The 19,102-nt window shown below is 31.9% G+C and overlaps 2 protein-coding genes and 1 long non-coding RNA gene across 7 annotated transcripts in view; 2 read left to right on the top strand and 1 right to left on the bottom strand.

The window, feature by feature from the left end:
* LOC127287886 (pseudouridylate synthase 7 homolog) overlaps positions 1-19,102 on the top strand; it is a 757,063-nt gene that overhangs the window by 306,291 nt on the left and 431,670 nt on the right. The window lies entirely within an intron of this gene.
* The window catches only part of LOC127287902 (uncharacterized), a 103,372-nt gene that overhangs the window by 43,359 nt on the left and 40,911 nt on the right, over positions 1-19,102 (top strand). The gene's annotated exons all lie outside the window — the stretch shown is intronic.
* The window catches only part of LOC127287889 (stAR-related lipid transfer protein 7, mitochondrial), a 179,775-nt gene continuing 168,847 nt past the window's right edge, over positions 8,175-19,102 (bottom strand). For all 4 annotated transcript variants that reach the window (XM_051315042.1, XM_051315040.1, XM_051315041.1 and 1 more), the window contains one exon: positions 8,175-8,711. In XM_051315042.1, the coding sequence (XP_051170999.1) occupies positions 8,377-8,711 (335 nt within the window). In that variant the 3' untranslated portion in view covers positions 8,175-8,376. The remainder of the gene's footprint in view (positions 8,712-19,102) is intronic.

Raw genomic sequence — 19,102 nt, 5'->3', positions numbered from 1 at the left:
CTACTCACTGGAACAATGGTAGAGACAATAGTGGCCTTCCTAATGGCTCTGCTTTATCTCGTTTACAACAGTGGTCCAATCCTTTGACCTCGAACACAACTGACCCAACTACCAATTTTGAATCCCTCTCTTCAATCCTCATCTCTATGATCAATGATCATGTTTCACAACATTCATCCAATTCTTCCCCGGAAACGGTTAAACACAACCAAGGTTTACTCAAAATAATTACAGAGAATATTCACTCCTTATTTAACTCCGTTAGCATTAATAATAATAACAAAAATGGACAAGGTATCTAAATTAAACATTTTACAGAGGAATTGTCGAGGTGTCTCTAAAAAGACACCTGAAATTCAAAAACTTTCAAATAAATTCGACGTCCTCCTTCTTTCCGAAACCTTCTTAAAACCTAATAAAACCGACAACCTTAAAATTTTAAATCAATTTAATATTATTAGAAATGATAGACTGATAAACAAGGGTGGCGGTCTTATCATCGCCATTCGTAAAAATTTAGTATTCTCAAAAATTACAACAATTTTCACCCAGGAAGACGAACTTGAATCACTTGCTGTTTCAATTGACTCTTCCATGGGTGAATTACTAATAGTTTCTGTTTACAGAGTACCTGGTAAACAAACCCCCCCTAATTTTTGGAAACGTTTATTCAATTCAATCAAAAATTCTGGTTTCAAATCCGTATTCCTTGGAGGTGACTTTAACTGTCATAGTACCCTTTGGGGAGGCTCTTATGTATGTCCCAACGCGCGTAACTTATGCGAAGAATTGGATGAAACAGATCTCATCCTTCTAAATGATGGGTCACCTACTTTAATAGGTCGTCCACCCAATCCCGGTTCTGCATTGGATCTTACTTTCGTCACCTCGAACCTTTTCACATGCTCATCCTGGAATGTCCTCGATGATCCGTTAGGTAGTGATCACTTTCCAATTCTCTCTTCATTAGGTATTACAATACCAATTGCATCATTTTCCTCACACAAATATAATTTAAGAAAAATAAATTGGCCCCTCTTCTCCACTATACTGCGTACATCCATAGAGACTAATTTGAACACATTAAACACTGACGATCCCATTTCCGATTATAATAATTTTGTAGAACTCGTTGACATGTCTATAAAAGCAGTTTGTCCTCAACAAAAAAATACTAACACATCTAAAAATGCTACCTCTTCCAGAAAATCCTTTGTCCCTGCACCTTGGTGGAATAATAAATGTGATGAGGCAATTAAAAACAGGAAATTAGCTTTTAAAAATTACAAAAAATTATCGAACTACTCAAACTTTCTTATTTATAAAAAGGCGGAAGCTATAGCTAAGCGCACGCTTAGCGAAGCTAGACGTGAATCTTTTAAAAACTTCTGCGATTTCCTGGACAGACATACACCTTTAACAAAAGTATGGTCTGTAATAAAGTCTTTTAAAAAACCGATTTACTCAACCTCCGACAGATTCTTGTTCAGCAGACAAGGAAACGATAGAAAAACTTCACTCTCTTGTGGATGAACTCTATCCTCCTACTGTATTCCATGACAACTTTCCTAGTAACTTCGACAATAATCCTTTTCTTGAATCACCACTTTCTTTATCAGAACTCTCAATAGTAATTAAATCCTGTAAAACTAAATCCTCCCCGGGTCTCGATAAAATTGACTACAATATTATTCAACATTTTCCAGAAGAATCATTACCACCTCTTTTATCAATTTTTAATAGAATCATTTCTAGCGGCACCTTTCCTCCTTCATGGAACAACTTTCTTATTTTCTTTCTCCCAAAATCCTCATCATCACCTGGTAAATTCCGTCCTATTTCCTTAGCCTCTTGTCTCTTTAAAGTTGCAGAAAAGCTTATTTATAATAGACTTGTTTGGCTTGTAGAGCGTGATAAAATCCTCAGTCCCTATCAATTCGGTTTCAGGAAGGGTAGGTCTTGCACTGACAATCTCGCTTTAATCTCGACAGAAATTTGGTCAGGTATAGCCCAACGTGAATTTGTTGGTGCTCTCTTTTTAGATATAAAAGGCGCTTTCCCAAGTGTAATTCCAAACATCTTAGTAGAAGACCTTAAAACAATAGGCATCCCAGAATCAATATCTCGGTTTATCTATAACTCGATAAAATGTAAAAACATATATGTCAAGATTAACGGCACGATTGTTGGTCCAAGAACTAGCACTGTTGGCCTCCCACAAGGTAGCATTCTTAGTCCAATTAACTTTTCAATCTATACAAGAAATCTTAATACCATTATTCCTGCGGATTGCGAAATCTACGAGTTTGCCGATGACTTATCTGTTTCATGTCGCTCCCCAGATCTGAACCAAGTAATTAACTCCCTTCAAAATAGTCTTGATTCTCTTTCAGAACATTTGTCTGAGAGAGGTCTGGAAGTTTGTCCAGTTAAAACAAAATTTGTTATTTTCAGTAATAAAAATCTTGATCTAGATAATCCTGCCCTTTCGTTATCACTAAATAATCACATCATTAAACCATGTCCTTCAGTTAAATACCTCGGCATATATTTTCACCAATCTACCTCCTCTGACATTCATTTTAACTACTTATGTGATAAAAGCAGAAAAATTTTAAATGTACTAAAAGTACTCCGAGGGACTTAGTGGGGAGCAGATCCCTACCTACTACTCCGCATTTTTGACTCATTACTTAGAAGCCCTATAGATTATGGTTCACAAGCCTCAAACTTTAAGTCGCATAAAAATTTTGCGCGCTTAGAAAAAATTCGCAACCAAGCCCTGCGATTAGCCATAGGCTACAGACAGAGTACACCAATTAACGTTATGTTAGCAGAATGTTGTGAACCTCCCTTAAGGAGTAGATTTAATTACCTTGCTAAAACCTACCTTTTCAGACTTTTCTCAAACTCAACTCACCCTCTCCCGGCTAAACTTGCAGAACTCTCTCGACTCACCAATAACTCTAATACCAAATTCAACTACCCTCTCTTAATTGCTTACGAAAAATCGAAAGCCTACAGCGAACTAATAAGAAGTAAGGATCTTGACCCTTACTTTGAATTCCTCTTTGAGGATCATTTATTTACTCCCCAAATTATTCTTAATTGGGGTAAATCACTACAAAACTCCCCCACCCCTTCAATCTTATTCAATGACCTTTCGAACATGAACTTTCCTTCTCACACATTCTTTTTCACCGATGGTTCCAAATCAGAGAAGGACAACTTGGATGGATGCGCCTTTGTCTGTCCCTCTTTAAAATTAACATCTAAATTTAAAATTTCAAATCATGCCTCAATTTTTTCTCTTGAAGCTTTTGCAATCTTATTTACTTTAGACTTCATTATTAATTCAGATCTTCCCAATACTGTTATTTTTTCAGATTCCCTTAGTGTTCTTAAAAACCTAGCTTCCAAAAACATTTACAAAATTAAATCTTATATAATTTTTGCTATTAGAAATCGCTTAAAAGTTCTTTCCAACTTAAATCGCCCAACATCACTCGTTTGGATCCCTGGTCACTCAGGAATTGACGGAAACGAGGAAGTAGACAGAGCAGCCAAGGATGCATCCACCAGTCCTCCTCAATTAAACATACCTCTCGCTTTTTCCGACTTTTTCGGTCTCGCTCGCAAACAGCTATCTGATAGCTGCATTTCATACTTTCAGGATGTAGGTAAGAACAAAGGTGCTAAATACACACAATGTTTCTACCAACCCAGAAAGAAACCATGGTTTGCGAACTTTGTGGCTCGTAGACTTTGGATCACTTCTATTTGTCGCGCAAGAAGTAATCACTACAATCTTAACGCCAGCCTCGCCAGAAAGAATTATATAAAATCCGGCGATTGCCCACACTGCCCCAATATCGATGAAGACCTAGATCACATACTCTGGTCTTGTCCCAGATTTAATTCTTTTCGTCCAGATTTAATTAAAGCTCTTTCAAGAGCTTTAAAATGCCCCCCTCCATTTTGCAGTGTACAATTTCTCACTAACCCTAATCCTAGGGTCGTCTCTCATGTTTTTAGATTTTTGAAACGAGCTAATATCAAAATATAATCATCTATTTACTTTTTATAATCTCGCACTTTTATTTAAATTAAACATTCATCTACTCAAATTCCATTGGTTCATCGGGATGCAGACTGGGTGCTGCAATTGGCTCCCCAACTGCGTTCTCGTGCGCGTGCGCGCCATTCGCGCAGACAAACTTCACTCGTTCACGGGCTTTAAGCCTTATTCACTAGTCACCAGGTCATGGCTGGATATACACGGCGCAACGCCAGTATAAATGCCAACGTCAAACTTTACAATTACAATTACGAAACTGTTGCTTCGAGTGGTTAAGACCACTCGTTGCATTTCACTCGAATCGTTTCGTCTATGAACGCCTAGTGAACAGTTCGAGAATACAGTTTTCGACAAAGTTATTCGAAAGTCTTCGATTCGTGCACGGAACTCATTTCGAGAATAGCACCCCAGGTAGAAAGAAAGGCAAAGTGGCACTTCACAACACATGTTTTACAGACATGTGTAAATTTATATACAAAGAAACGAATTATAAAAAAATTAGGAATATTCTATTTTTATAATTATGTTCGAAAAGTAAAGATTTGAAAACAACAATAAAAATAACAATTTTTAATATTTAGATAGCGTCAGAAAAAATTTCCCCAATGAAACAGCTGAAAATATTAGATTAATTGGCTCAAAATGGCTCTTACAAGCCAAAGTTCGAATGGAAAGAGAAGCGTAATAAAATAAATAATACACACATTGTTTAAAATAAATTAGATAAAAATATTCTTAAATTTACAGTTTTTTATCTTTACAGAGCAAAGAAAAATGGTAAGTCTGCAGGGGATGAATCGGAGGATGATGAGGCTGAAAACTTGTATCAGGTTTCTGATGCAGAAGAAGTAGATGAAGAAAATGCCTAAACACTTTCTTTATTTTTTATGTTTATTTCTGTTTCATTAAAGTAAACGACAATTTATTTCTATCAAATACAATATTTTTTGGTTGTGAACCGTATTTAATAATTCATAATAAATTTAAATATCATTGAGATTAATGTCTTGTACTTTATTTTTTGTTCAATAGTTTTTAGAGTAGGTTAATTTTTTTAAAATAAAATTTCACTTTATTATCGTTAATTCTTATTTTGCTAAAAATTTGTTCAACATATTTTTAGAATATTTCTGAAATTTTACATTGAAATGTTTCAAAAACCTACAAAGCAATATTTCAACAATATTACAAAAAAATTTTCTAGCAATTTTCAAATAATTTATTCGAAAATTTTTTTGTAATATTTCTGGAATGTTTTATTGCAATGTTCCATGAGTCGGACATAACAATGTTTATGAAATATTGCAGCAATATTAGAATTAAATGTTTCAAATGACTCAAAAAAAAATTGCTGCAATGTTACGTGTTACGTGGGATATTTAATATTAATCAAAACTTTAATCATATTAATCTTTATTTTCTTTAAACTTTATTATAAGTTATTTGTCTGTTAATTTAAGCTACAATATGAGATTTTTCTTTAGAATGCTAGTTTCATCCAACATTTTAATACTCAGTATTAAAATATTTTTCAGACTTTTTCTTTCCGTGCACTTCTTAGTGGGCACCAAGATATCTTTAGGATGACTTTAGAACGTTCCAAAGTGTCCTAGGACAATGCGTCAATGATCCAAAGACATAAAAAAGACGACTTAAAGACGCCCAAAGTATATACTATGTCTTCCCCAGAACAGTCTTAAGAATGTCCTAAAATTGTCCCAAAAATGTCTTTATTACGACTATAGAAAGTCCTCAGAATTTCCTAAAAATATCCCCGAAATATCAAAAAACGTCTTAAGAATGTCCTGAAATTGTCCCCAAAATGTGTTAAATACGTCTTCAGAAGGTCCCCAGAATGTCCTAAAAATATCCTTGAAATGTCAAAAAATGTTCTCAGAGTATCCTAAAAATGTTCCAACCATATCCTGAGAATGTTCCAAATATGTCATGAGAATGTATCAAAAATATGCTGAAAATGGCTAAGTAATGTACTAAAATGTTCCAAAATTTTTGATAACCAAAATGAATATTACGTTGAAATTATGTATACTTCATAGGCTAAAGAGCGCGTACTGTAAAGGGTATTAAGTCTTAAACGCCAAACGACCCACAACACCGAAGTGCTTTTGAAGATCCATATACACAAAAAAAGTATATCGCGATTACTAGTCATATATATTGATCCTTATGGGCTAATTCGCCGAAAAAGGATTATGTTCTGAGAATGTACTAAACATGTCCAAAAAATGTCCAACAGACTTCTTTGTAATATCCTCAATATGTCTAAAAAATGTACTGAAAAGAATCAAATTTTTTCCATAATTTTCAAAAATATCTTAAGGTTTCTTAAGGATATTTTTGTAACTGCTCTAGGCCAGACATAGAACTTGTTTTGGATGTCTTTATTTCATTCTTTCTAACATCTACAGGATGCCTTTTTAGGGACTTTTTTGGGATATCCTAAGGATATCTTTAGAACGACTTTTTAACAATGTCCCAAGAACGTTCCGAAAAGGATGTCCTTGGGACATCCAGCGGATGACCGTGCCCATTAGGTTACCTCTTATTAGAATTTTTAAAAATTATAATAAAGATAATCTCGAAATTAATTAAATAAAGCAAAATAACCTCAAAAATGGTTTGCTTACATTTATGGTTATGAGTATCTTTTCTAAAAAAAACATTACGATAAAAGGTCGAATAGAAAAAAATCGAACTCGAAAAAATATCGGAATAAGAAATGAGCATTGACAATGAAAAATGCAAATAGAAGGGAAAAATATATTTCAAGATTAGAAATGTACAGGTGGAGCTGCAGTTGATTTCGTCAAAAATGAGCGCTAATATTTAAATTATATATAAATCTTATTTGTCATAAAACACAAACATTGAAAATGTTTAAATTGTATTATACAAAAAAAATTAATAAGTACAACACTATTTTACACAAAGCGGAAATTAATTTCGGATCTCCTTTAAGTTTTTTATCATGCTTTTAGATTTTAACAGGTTGTAAAAATCAACATAACCTATTGAGTTAAAGCCACTTGATTGGTCAAAATAATTAGCGCGCGATAATTTTAAAATATGTCATTCAACTTAATAAATTATTTTCTTTTGTTATTAATGAATAATTTATAAAAAAGAAAAATAAACATAATTACAACTGTAGGTAGTGAAGAATATTGTTTTTGAAGACATTTTTTGATGGTTTTTTTTAAATTCATGATTTACAGAATGTAATTTTTTAAATTACCATTTCAGTGACTATTTTAAAAGACTGAAAAATTTATTTTCACTAACTTCACATTATAATTAACAATTTATCAGAAATTTAAATTATTTATCTAAAAAGTTTATAAAATAAAAACCTTAAATAAAATCCATTAATAAAGTATTTTATCAACAGACTATAATCAATTATAAGCAAATTAGGAAGTAGTACCATAAAGATGAATATAATTTAAAAATAAAAAAAGGAGAAAATGATTAGTGCAAGAGAGATTATAGCGTAAATCACTCTCTCTTATTTTATATTCATAAATTTTTTCTTTACATTTTGAATGGATATGGGATAAAAAAAAGCAAGAAGAAATCAAATCATTTTTTAAAATGAAATTAATAAAATGGAAATTGAAAAAGGAACAGAAGCAACGAAGACGGCCGCTTGCGGCCGTCGGAGGCGCTAGTAATTGATAGAAATGAAACCGCGGTTGTATCGATAAAGCAGGTGCGTAAACACCTTTTGAATGCAGAAGATTGCGCATTGCTCGAATTGAAACTGAAAACGATTGACTGATAGGAAATATTAATGCGAGAAAAATAGTTGGAAAGTGGCGAAAAGTTCAAACACACGTAATTGATATAATATACAAAAATTTAAAAAAATTCCATGATATGATTAGAAATTCCATGAAATTTCCATGATTCCATGATCAAAAATGAAATTCCATGATTTCTATGTTTTCTGTAGAAACCCTGACCAATTTTTATTTTCCACTCTGCTTAGGCCTTGAGCCCCTCTTGTGAACAGAAAATATACAGACACTCGAATAATACTAGAATTAAAAAAATTAGTTAATAATTACACCAAAACTTTATTCATGTATGAATATTTATTAAAATATTATTCGACTATTTTTCATTGGTGAATTATTTACTAAAAGCTAATCATTAAAATTCTCCTGAAACAAGGAAACTGATTTATTAATTGTCTAACAAGATGTTTGTCATTAATAGAGGAATAAAAACATTATATTTATTTAATCTCTAAATAAAACAATTTAGCAGATTTATCACTAAGCAAACAGCCTTGTGAAAAAAAAATAATTTAAGAATCCCTCGTCTTCTTCATGAAAATTATCAATTTCATTTGTTTTTTCCTTTTCTTGGACATCTAAAACGTTTTTTATATGTGATGAAAACGGAATTTCATATTTTGATGAAATTATTTCCAACTGCGTATTGTCTAATTTATTTGATTTTGACTCTTCATTCGAAGACTGCTCATTTAAAATTACTTTATCGCATGTCTGTTTGTCAACAACACTTGTCAAAAGTTTCTCTCTATTTTCCTTATACTTTTTATAATTTCTGGTTGCTTCTCTCATTCGGCATAAATAATCTGGTAAACCTGAAAAGAAGCATAGCAATTTTAGAAAAGTAATTCGTGCTGTAAGCTAAAATTAAGGGTTAATCCTACTTGTCAGTATCAAAAAATCAATTTTTTTGACCCTTTCGAGCTTCCAGCTCGAATATATGTACCACCTACAAAATATGACATAACTCTTATAAATTTGAACGAATCAACAAATACGCTTGCTAGTTTTGTTTACTGCCGTTACTACTATGTATAAAAAATTGATAAATAACATAGTACAATTATCATTATTATAAACAATAGGTATAATATTGGTAAAAAAAACTCATATTTGCTTGAAACTTACCAGTCGGGGTTTTTCGGGATCGCTGATTCCAAATCTGAAGTTATATTTTTAAAATTAAAAAGGGCGGATCCAATATGACGGACTTTTATTCAGAATTGCTTATATTTGCTTAAGGGCGGAGTCTGGTCTATGTGGTCGAAAAAATCAATTTTTTTTATTGTTCAAATGTATTCCTTAATATGTGGAGAATGCTCTACTGTAGTTATTTTAACAAATTCGAACTGCAAATATAGTTAAATATTGTTGTAAATGGCGCGCATCAAGTACATACGTATACCACAATAACCGAAAACATTAAACGCGTTTATCTCGAAACCATGTTTTTCAAATTGGCGGGATTCATAGCTCATCAAATTTTCAAGCGATTTACTTCGCTAAGGTCTTAAATTAAAGATAATTAAATTTATATGCGGATGAACCTCGAATGTTCATCAATTTTTATTATAAAAAAAAGTAAGAGCAAAATAAGTCACAAAAATTATTATCTACTTTCTTTTTCTCGCCATTTTTACAAAAAAATTTTTTTTTACGTGAGGTTCATCCGCATTCTACGATCGTATTTTAACCAAAAATTCTTAGGATTTTTGTTTTAGACGATTTTTATGGACTCCAGAGCTCCCGCCAATTTTCACCCATTAATTATTATTAAGTTTTATGCAAAACTGTAGAGGGGGTAGGGGGTTCAAGTTTCTCATCAAATGTGAACAGTGGATTTTTTAAAAAATCGTAACTTCTATATAAATGGATGAAAAAAATTTTGACCTACATGTTTTCGAAGGGTTTTTTTCTGCTCTTTCGACTGGTGAAAACTTTTTTTTTTAATTTCAAAATTTACCCTTTTTTTGAAAATCAAATTTATTTTTGATTTTTTTTTAAAAGGACACTTTTTTCTTCTTTTTTTTACCCTCAAAATGAAGCTTAAGATATATACTTTCAATACTAAAAAAAACTAGAATGACGTTTTTTTTCTGTTTTCGAGATATTAATTAATTAATTTTGGATAAGTAGATTGTTAATAAACAATTAGTCAACATTGTTAGAAAAAAACCCTAATGTGATAAAAGAAAATGGACTTCAGATTCGTGTTCAACGACCCCAGAAATGTATAAATCTCCTACTCGGGTGAAAGGAGATTTTTATTGATTACTTATACTCCTGTGTCATTATTAAAAATTCGCACGTCGAAAATGAAAGTTCTCTTTCCATCCGTAAGGTGGTGTAAGCAAAGTTTAGTGACTTGCACTCCCCTATCCCAAACTTTATAAGCAAGAATTATCATTTTACAGAATTTCTTTTTTTATAATTTATTTTTTTCGAATATTGTTAGAAGGTTATTCTATTTTATAATAATTTTGATTTGTTTTGATTATGAATTGAAAAAAAGTATTTAAGATAAGTATATTTTACTAGATAAATAATAATTAATAATTTTCAAAAAAAAATTGTAGAAGTTTAATTTATTGAAATGTTTATTAATAATATTTTTGAACGTTAAGTAAAATGGAATGAAGGATTTTTTTTATTGATGGAATTTTTTTTAGTATGGATTTTTATTTACATACTTCTTTGTTTATTAGAATTGTAATATATTATTTTATGTAATTATTAACATTTTTATTCTTCGATATCTTCCTACAATTAATTTTTTTAAAAATGAATTTGTATTGAATTTACAATTAATATTTTGGAATTTTTGTTCCATTTATTTGTCGATGATTAAATTTTTTATAATATTTATTAATTATTATACGCAAATTTTAATACTTTTAATTTATATATGAGGCACTCCACGTCAAGTGATCCGGGTCTAAATTTTAATTACCTGGGAACAGGTTTAAAGTTTGCTTAAACTTTAGTCCTACTAGATACAACTTCAAGTACCAAAGATTATTAATTTATTTAAACAATTGTAAAAAGTGGAGGGAGTCAAAGTTTTAATTTTTTGCTCTACATCGTATATTTCAAAAATCTGCAATTCCTTTAAAACATAACAAAAGAATGTTTATTATATATGAATTTTTTTGCATTTTTTACGCACTTTCTAATGGTATAAACAATTTTTCGAAAAAAAAATTTTTTGACCTTGAAAAAATAAAATTAAAATTTTGATTTTTGAAAAAAAGACATCTTTTTTTAACTTTTTTATTTTTTTTCATAAAGTTAAGATAATTTCCAAAAAAAAATATGTAGGGCAAAAAGTGGGACGAGAACTTTTAAAGGGTCAAATTTAGCGATGATTTCTGCGGTGCGACATTGTCGTGCCCTGACAGTGTTTGCTTAGTTTTGATACAGTTCTTTCTGCATCCGCTAGGTGTCGACAAGAATGTATATGAAATTCTCTTGCTGGTGAGATTGAAACTAATAAGTATAAGTATAGAAGACTCTTGACTTTAAAATAATTGGTTTTCTTAGTCTTCTATACTTATACTTATTAGTTTCAATCTCACCAGCAAGAGAATTTCATATACATTCTTGTCGACACCTAGCGGATGCAGAAAGAACTATATCAAAACTAAGCAAACACTGTCAGGGCACGACAATGTCGCACCGCAGAAATCATCGCTAAATTTGACCCTTTAAAAGTTCTCGTCCCACTTTTTGCCCTATATATTTTTTTTGGAAATTATCTTAACTTTATTAAAAAAAATAAAAAAGTTAAAAAAAGATGTCTTTTTTCAAAAATCAAAATTTTATTTTTAATTTTATTTTTTCAAGGTCAAAAAATTTTTTTTTCGAAAAATTGTTTATACCATTAGAAAGTGCGTAAAAAATGAAAAAAAATTGATATATAATAAACATTCTTTTGTTATGTTTTAAAGGAATTGCAGATTTTTCAAATATACGATGTAGAGCAAAAAATTAAAACTTTGACTCCCTCCACTTTTTACAATTGTTTAAATAAATTAATAATCTTTGGTACTTGAAGTTGTATCTAGTAGGACTAAAGTTTAAGCAAACTTTAAACCTGATCCCAGGTAATTAAAATTTAGACCCGGATCACTTGACGTGGAGTGCCTCATATTACTAAATTTTTATTTATCTAAATTAATTTTATGATTATTTTTTGTTGTATTTTATTATTATAATATTTAATATTAATAGTTTAAAATTTTAATATTTATCTTTTAATTTACTTTATTTTTTACGTAAGATAAATTTACATGTTATTCACCATTTTGAATTTCGGATAACTAATTTCGGATTATTAATCAGCGACCCCAAAAACACTTGAATACTAATTGTAAGTTTCATTTAAATTCGTTGAACGTTTTATAATATTTTACTCTAATTTTGTAAAATATTTAAGGTTTATCTTTTGATCATAACCAACTTAGAAAATATTTAAAAACGAATTACTTTATTATTATTTATTTATTTATTTATTTACACTTGTTTTTAACCAAATTGGGTATACAAGCGGAGAATCGCACTGTTATACAAACAAGGAGGGGGTCCTTTATGTTTATTTCATAAACATTATGCTTCCTCATTGTGTGAAGCAAAAAATTCGCTTCCTCGTGAAGGAAGCAATGAATTTGTCCAATTCAATTGATTGATTTAAAAAATTTCGAGTTAAAAATGTTTTAAATTAATTAAATTTTTTGAAAAATAAAGAAAATTTTAATTAATTTTGAGTATAACATAAACTTTATATATACGAATCGATTCGTTTTAATGCAAGGAATACAATTATTTTATTCATCAACTTGAATTTTTAAAAAAACACAAAATTTTTTAGCTAAAATAAGAATTATCGATTTTTCAATTTTTATTAATTCTCAAATTTTAAATCAAATCTATACTTTATATATGCCAACCAATTCGTTTCAATGCAGGGAATAAAATTATTTCATATATAAACATGAATTTAAATAAACACATCATTTTTTAGCTAAAATGAGAATTTTTGATTTTTTAACTTTCATTAATTCTTTAAATTTCAATCAAATCTATACTTTATATATATCAATCGATTCATCTTGATATAAAGAAGTCGATTATATTATATATTACCTTAAATTTTTCGATTTAAAAATTTTTTCAATTAAAAAAAATTTTTTGGAAAAAAGACGATAAAATTTTTTTTGGGTATTTTTAAAAATCCTCTCGTCATTTTTAAGAGATTAATGTGTTAAATAAGCCTACCAAATTTTACCCAAATCCATTAAAACCTGTTAAAGATATCGTGTTCACAAAAACTATCCACACACACATACATACATCCGGACAATTGATCAGGATCTCATATAACATGTTTCTATATAGAGGAAAATTTGGTTTCACCATTTTTAAAAATTTTATAAACGAAAGGACTACATAGCTTCCTCCACGAGGAAGCAAAATGAGTGAAAAGAAACTTAGAATATAAAACACAGAAATAGGAAGTCAGCAAGGAACATAAAATTTAACAATACAAATGTGATTAGCCTGTAAGAGCAACACGTTCACTCAGAATCTAAGACAATAAGTAAACAAAATTAATAATAACTCTAGACTTAGACGACGAAAAAATACTAAGCCATCCATCCACACCATCTGATTTGCAGGAGACCTGGGTAAAAAAATTATCGCATAAATGAGCGCATGCAGGACAGTACACCAAGATATGGTGAAGAGATTCCCCTTCACGGCTGCAAAAAGGGTAGATAACCTCATTACGAAAAACATATGAAAAAGCTGATAGGTTAATTCTCGAAACGTAATTATTTAAAAGTCTGACCTGCGCGAAAATTCTCTTAATATGCAGTGGTAAACGAGAAGATAAATAATATTGCACACCCTCCTGTAGACTCAACTGAGGGTAAATTAATAAACTCTTTGATACCGCGAAACACTTTTTATCCAAAAGTACAATAAAAGATTTATGATTCTCTAAAATTCGGTCCCTAAGCAGATCTACTGAATCCAGATCTAACTCATGCCACTCATCAAGATTATTTTGTTGGGTGAAAAAAACCTTCAATTGAACAAACCAGTTTGTTCGGCAATCAGGAGACGCCACAGCCAAATCCTTCAGTCTTTCAAAACACAATCTGGGGAGCCTAGAACAATCCATACGAGAAATTTTGAAAATCCAGTTAAGTGTGTATTTTAAGACTTCGTGCTCCAGACGAATTGAACCCGTCTCCAATCTCACCGCCCAATCCGGCGTGTTCAAAGGTAAAAGAAGAAGTTTCTTCAAGAACCGAAGTTGAACCTTATTAATTGCTTCCAAATGACCCGAACCCCAGACCTGAATACCATAGAAAAGAGTACTCACTGCTTAACTACTAAAAAGCTTGGAGTAAGACCTCCATGAGAGCTCCCCCAGAGAGTGCGCAATTTTCAAAATACTTTTAATAGCGGTATTAGCCGCGCTAATAGCCCTTGAAGCAACCGGGAAAAAGGAACCAGAACTTACAAAAGGAACACCCAGATACGTATACTCCTTGACAACTTCTATACGTTCTTCACCATATTTAAAAGATTTAAATTTATTTACCTTAGAATTACCAGATCTTGAAAAAACTACAATTTTGGTTTTTTGGACATTTACGGTTAGTTTATTTTGATCGTAATAATCATGAAGTGTTTTTAATTTTTTTGAGAGCTCCACAGGGGTGTCAGAGAGAAAAACAAAATCGTCCGCGTAACCCAGAGCCAAAACTTCTATTGCACTATTAATTGAGAGACCTTGGCAACCCTTATTTATGAAAAATAAATCAATGTCCGCAATAAACAGAAGACTTAAGACTTCTCCCTGTAAAACTCCCTGAGTAACTTTTACATAACTAGTATTTCCATTTACAGTCCTGATACACGTAGAAGCAATTGAATAAGAACTTTTTAAGACATTAATCATCTTAGTACTCAGACCTAGTTTATGTAATTTTTTCCACAAAAGTGGGATGATGGAAAAGCCCCCTTAAAGTCGACAAAAGTGGCAAAAACAGCGGTACCGGGATTTCTCAAATAAATTTGTATTAAAGACTGGAGGGTGAAGAGATTGTCAACGCAACTTCTTCCTCTTCTAAAGCCCGCTTGAGATTCTGGTATTAAATTAAGTTCTGTGGCCCAGGTTATTAAACGATCACAAAGAATCTGTGAAAAAAATTTTGTTATACAGTTAACTAGAGTAATTGGTCTAAAATTATCAGGAATATTTACATTACCCTTTTTAAAAAGCATGAAAGTAGAAAGTTTTCCCCAATCTTTTGGTATAGTTTCTGTAGTTAAAATGAAATTAAAAAAATATTGCATATATAAAATCCAGTTTTGAGGGAGATTTTTGTAAAATTCATAACCAATTCCGTCGACACCGGGGGCCTTACCATTTTTACAGTGAGCTAGAGATAATAAAATTTCATCGGTAGTTATAGCACCATCCAAAATCGGATGCGAAACTCTAGGAAGCGATGTAGACATAGCAACAACCGCAGGATTAGGATAATTGTCGTACAGATATTTTTGCCATGTAGGTAAATCAACATTGGAATGGTTTCGAGCCACACAGCACACCGTCGAAATCAAATTACAATTCAGAGAATCCACATCCCCCTCCAAGTTGGACACCTCTCCCCTCCAAGACATCACATTTGCAAAAAGAACTGATTTATTCGAATCAAAAATTATCCTTTTTATTGATTTGGATTGAGTAGGAGATGCACTCCCGTCTCTCACAAGAAAAGACAAAGACAAAGTAACTGGCAAATGGTCCGAAAGAGTGGAGAGGTGCAGGACCTGAAGATTAGAACATCGCGACAAACCATTCAGAGAGCACCCGACCAGATCTATTACACTGCAACCCTGCGCACCAACAAAAGTATAATTCGCAGGGAAGTCTCCCGTGCAGCGACCATTTAAAAAAACAAAGTTACCAGATTCCATATTATTAACTAATAGTCTACCCTTAAAATTTGTTACTTGATCGCAAGATAGTCTAACATTATTAAAATTTGTAGAATCCAAAATCTGAGAGTTTAATTGATTTAAATCCCCCACTCTACTGTTTAAATCACCCCCGACTATAATCGGAAGATCAGGAAAACTCTCAATGGCGTTATTAACCCCTTCGCAGTCCAGTTAAAAATCGCTGGTGGGCCTAAAACGGTCCGAAAAAAAAGTTTCCAAAAAAATATGACTTCATCATATTTAAGGTTTTTGTGGTCGCTGAATTCGAATTTGAGGTCAGTTTTTCAAAATTCAAAGTGGCGGACAAATTTTTAAAAAATCAATCCAATTTGCCTGAAATTTGTTACTCGGGGGTTTTTGGGGTCGCTAAATTCAAATTTGAGGTCAGTTTTTCAAAATTCAAAATGGCGGATCCAATATGGCGGACAAATTTTTAAAAAATCAAACCGATTTGCCTGAAATTTGTTACTCAGGGGTTTTTGTGGTCGCTGAATTCGAATTTGAGGTCAGTTATTCAAAATTCAAAATGGCGGATCCAATATGGCGGACAAATTTAAAAAATTTTTTTTTTTAAATTTGTCCGCCATATTGGATCCGCTATTTTGAATTTCAAAAAACCGACCTCAAATTCGAATTCAGCGATCCCAAAAACCCCCCAGTAACAAATTTCAGACAAATCGGATTGATTTTTTAAAAATTTGTCCGCCATATTGGATCCGCCATTTTGAATTTTGAAAAACTTACCTCAAATTCGAATTCAGCGACTACGAAAACCCCCGATTAACAATTTGTGGTCAAAACGCATTAATTTTTAAATTATCCGCCATATTGGGTTGCCATATTGGATCCGCCATTTTGAATTTTGAAAAACCGACCTCAGATTCGTAATCAGAGACCCCGAAAACCCCTGAGCAACGAGTTTCATGTAAATCTGATAAATTTTAAGTTTTCATGGTCGCCATTTTGGGTCCGCCATTTTGTTTTTTTGAAATCTGACTTCAAATTTGGATTCAGCGACCCCAAAAACCCCCGAGTAACAAATTTCAGGCGAATCAAATTAATTTTAGTATTATTTTTTTGCGATGGCCATATATGGCCACTTGCACAAAGGTGGCACGAGTTTTTCTTGCCACATATGGGCCCTGGACTGTCAAGGGGTTAAGAACTCTCACAAAATCATCCAAATAAACATAAAAATCAGTACTCGGAGAACAATAAGTCAAACCTAAAATAAAATTATCAGAACGTGTATTAATTTTAACTAAGATATAAGAATGTGAAATTGATAGAGTTTCTACTTTATAAAACAAAACATTATACGCTAATAAAAGACCACCTTTGGATCTGCCAAACTGATTGTTTCTTAAGGCAGGCGCGACGATCGATGAGAAATTGTGTGAATGCTGATAACGTAAGTTTTTGTTTGAAAACCAGGTCTCGCTAATAGCAACAATATCCCACTCTTCCACCTTCTCCTCGATGTCTGACATATTAGAGAAACCATGCGCATTCAAACAAAATTATTTATTATTATAACAAATTATTTTAAATTGAGTAGGATAGGCTGACGATGTACCGGCAACTGTAGAACCCCCACCAGAGTAACTCCCCTCTCTCTGCTATTCCGGCTCCTGTGTATCATGTCCTTCCGAATAACTTCGTTCCTTTGTAATAGAACAATCTTGAGATGCGACCAAATTTGGTTTCAAAAAGTTCTGAAGTAAATTAGTATTATGAGAACCTTTTGTATCCCGTTTGGAAGATTTGCGAGGATAGCCCACAGGATTGACAGATTTTAATTTTCGTTTTTAAGCAGTTGGAGTTGAAAAGGGAGAACCAATATCCCCCTCTTCCATCCTATCTAGAGATGGAAGTTTCTCAAGCAAACCGTCGATCTCAGATGAGGAGACCAATATACTGTCAACAAAGACTTTGGAACCCTTCAATGCAACCTCGTAACCCGACTTCCTCAAATGATGGACCTTGATCAACAAAGAGTGCCGAATCTCGCGGTCTTCTTTAGAACGATCATTCGCGATAATATAATTTAAATTTTTTAACTCCACCACTTTCGTGAAAACAGATTTCACCCATCTGGAAGCAATAAATTTAATCATTACCGGACGATTACCGATATTTCTCCCCAAACGAAACACATCATCCAATGCCACCTCTGGGATTTGAAGACCAACTTTGGAAAAAATGCCCATAATAATATTAAAAAGATCATTGTTTATCTCGTCTGAGTCTTCTAACTTAAAGAGGATTATATTTTTGGCGCGCACGAAATTGTCCGTGAGAGATTGCCTTTTTTCAAAAAAGTTCATACGAGACTCTCTGTTACCCAAACGGCAGCCTAGAGACTAAAGTTTTTGTATTAGAGTGAATCTCACTGCTTAAGTCTTTATTAGAACTTGACAAGTTATTGATAGACGAATGTAAGTCCTTCCATCTCTGTTCATCGGAGAGAGACGCAGAGGTAACTGACGTTGTCAAATGTTTACAAAGAAAGACAAAGCACTTGGTACCACAATAATAATTAAAATTTGAAACAAATAAACGTAAGGCAATAATTTTTATATTACGAAAACTTTCACTGTCTGAGTTATGGGAATAAAATCAATTTAACAATTGCGTTAAATGCAATAGGACTGAAATAACATGTACAAGGAAAATGTTACAGCGGCTGGATACAGAAAACTGAGTCAAAAAGATGAAACTGATCACAACACCAACAGGGAATTCACAAGACACTGCACGAAAGTCAACAAAAAACTCAAAACTGCAGTCCTGCAGATGTACTAAACTGCAATTCAGATTCACAAAAAGCAACCTTTAAATAAATAAATAAACTTTAACAGTTAAAAACGATTGAAAAAATACGAGCTCTCGAGGAAACAACCTTACTCGACAAAAGCTCGAGCGAAACTCATTACTTTATTATTATTAAATCTTTTATTATAAAATATTATGCAGTTATTTATCTTAAAAATCTAACTTTGTAAACGCCAAGCAACAAAAACTTAGAATTTTTTTAAAATTATTACAATACTAAATAAATTATCACAAAAAATTTATACTTCAACTTTTTTACATTATAAACATTTATCATTTTTATGAGTTGTAATAATTTTCAACGTAAAACCGTTTCAATTACTTTAAAAATTCAAATACTCAAAACCACTTC

Source organism: Leptopilina boulardi, unplaced genomic scaffold (assembly GCF_019393585.1).
Source record: "Leptopilina boulardi isolate dan_hultmark-lab unplaced genomic scaffold, ZJU_Lbou_2.1 LbouV2_377, whole genome shotgun sequence".
NCBI classification, from domain to species: Eukaryota; Metazoa; Arthropoda; class Insecta; order Hymenoptera; family Figitidae; genus Leptopilina; species Leptopilina boulardi.
Note: the sequence above shows the minus strand (reverse complement) of the source record. Positions and strands in the feature narration are given on the sequence as shown.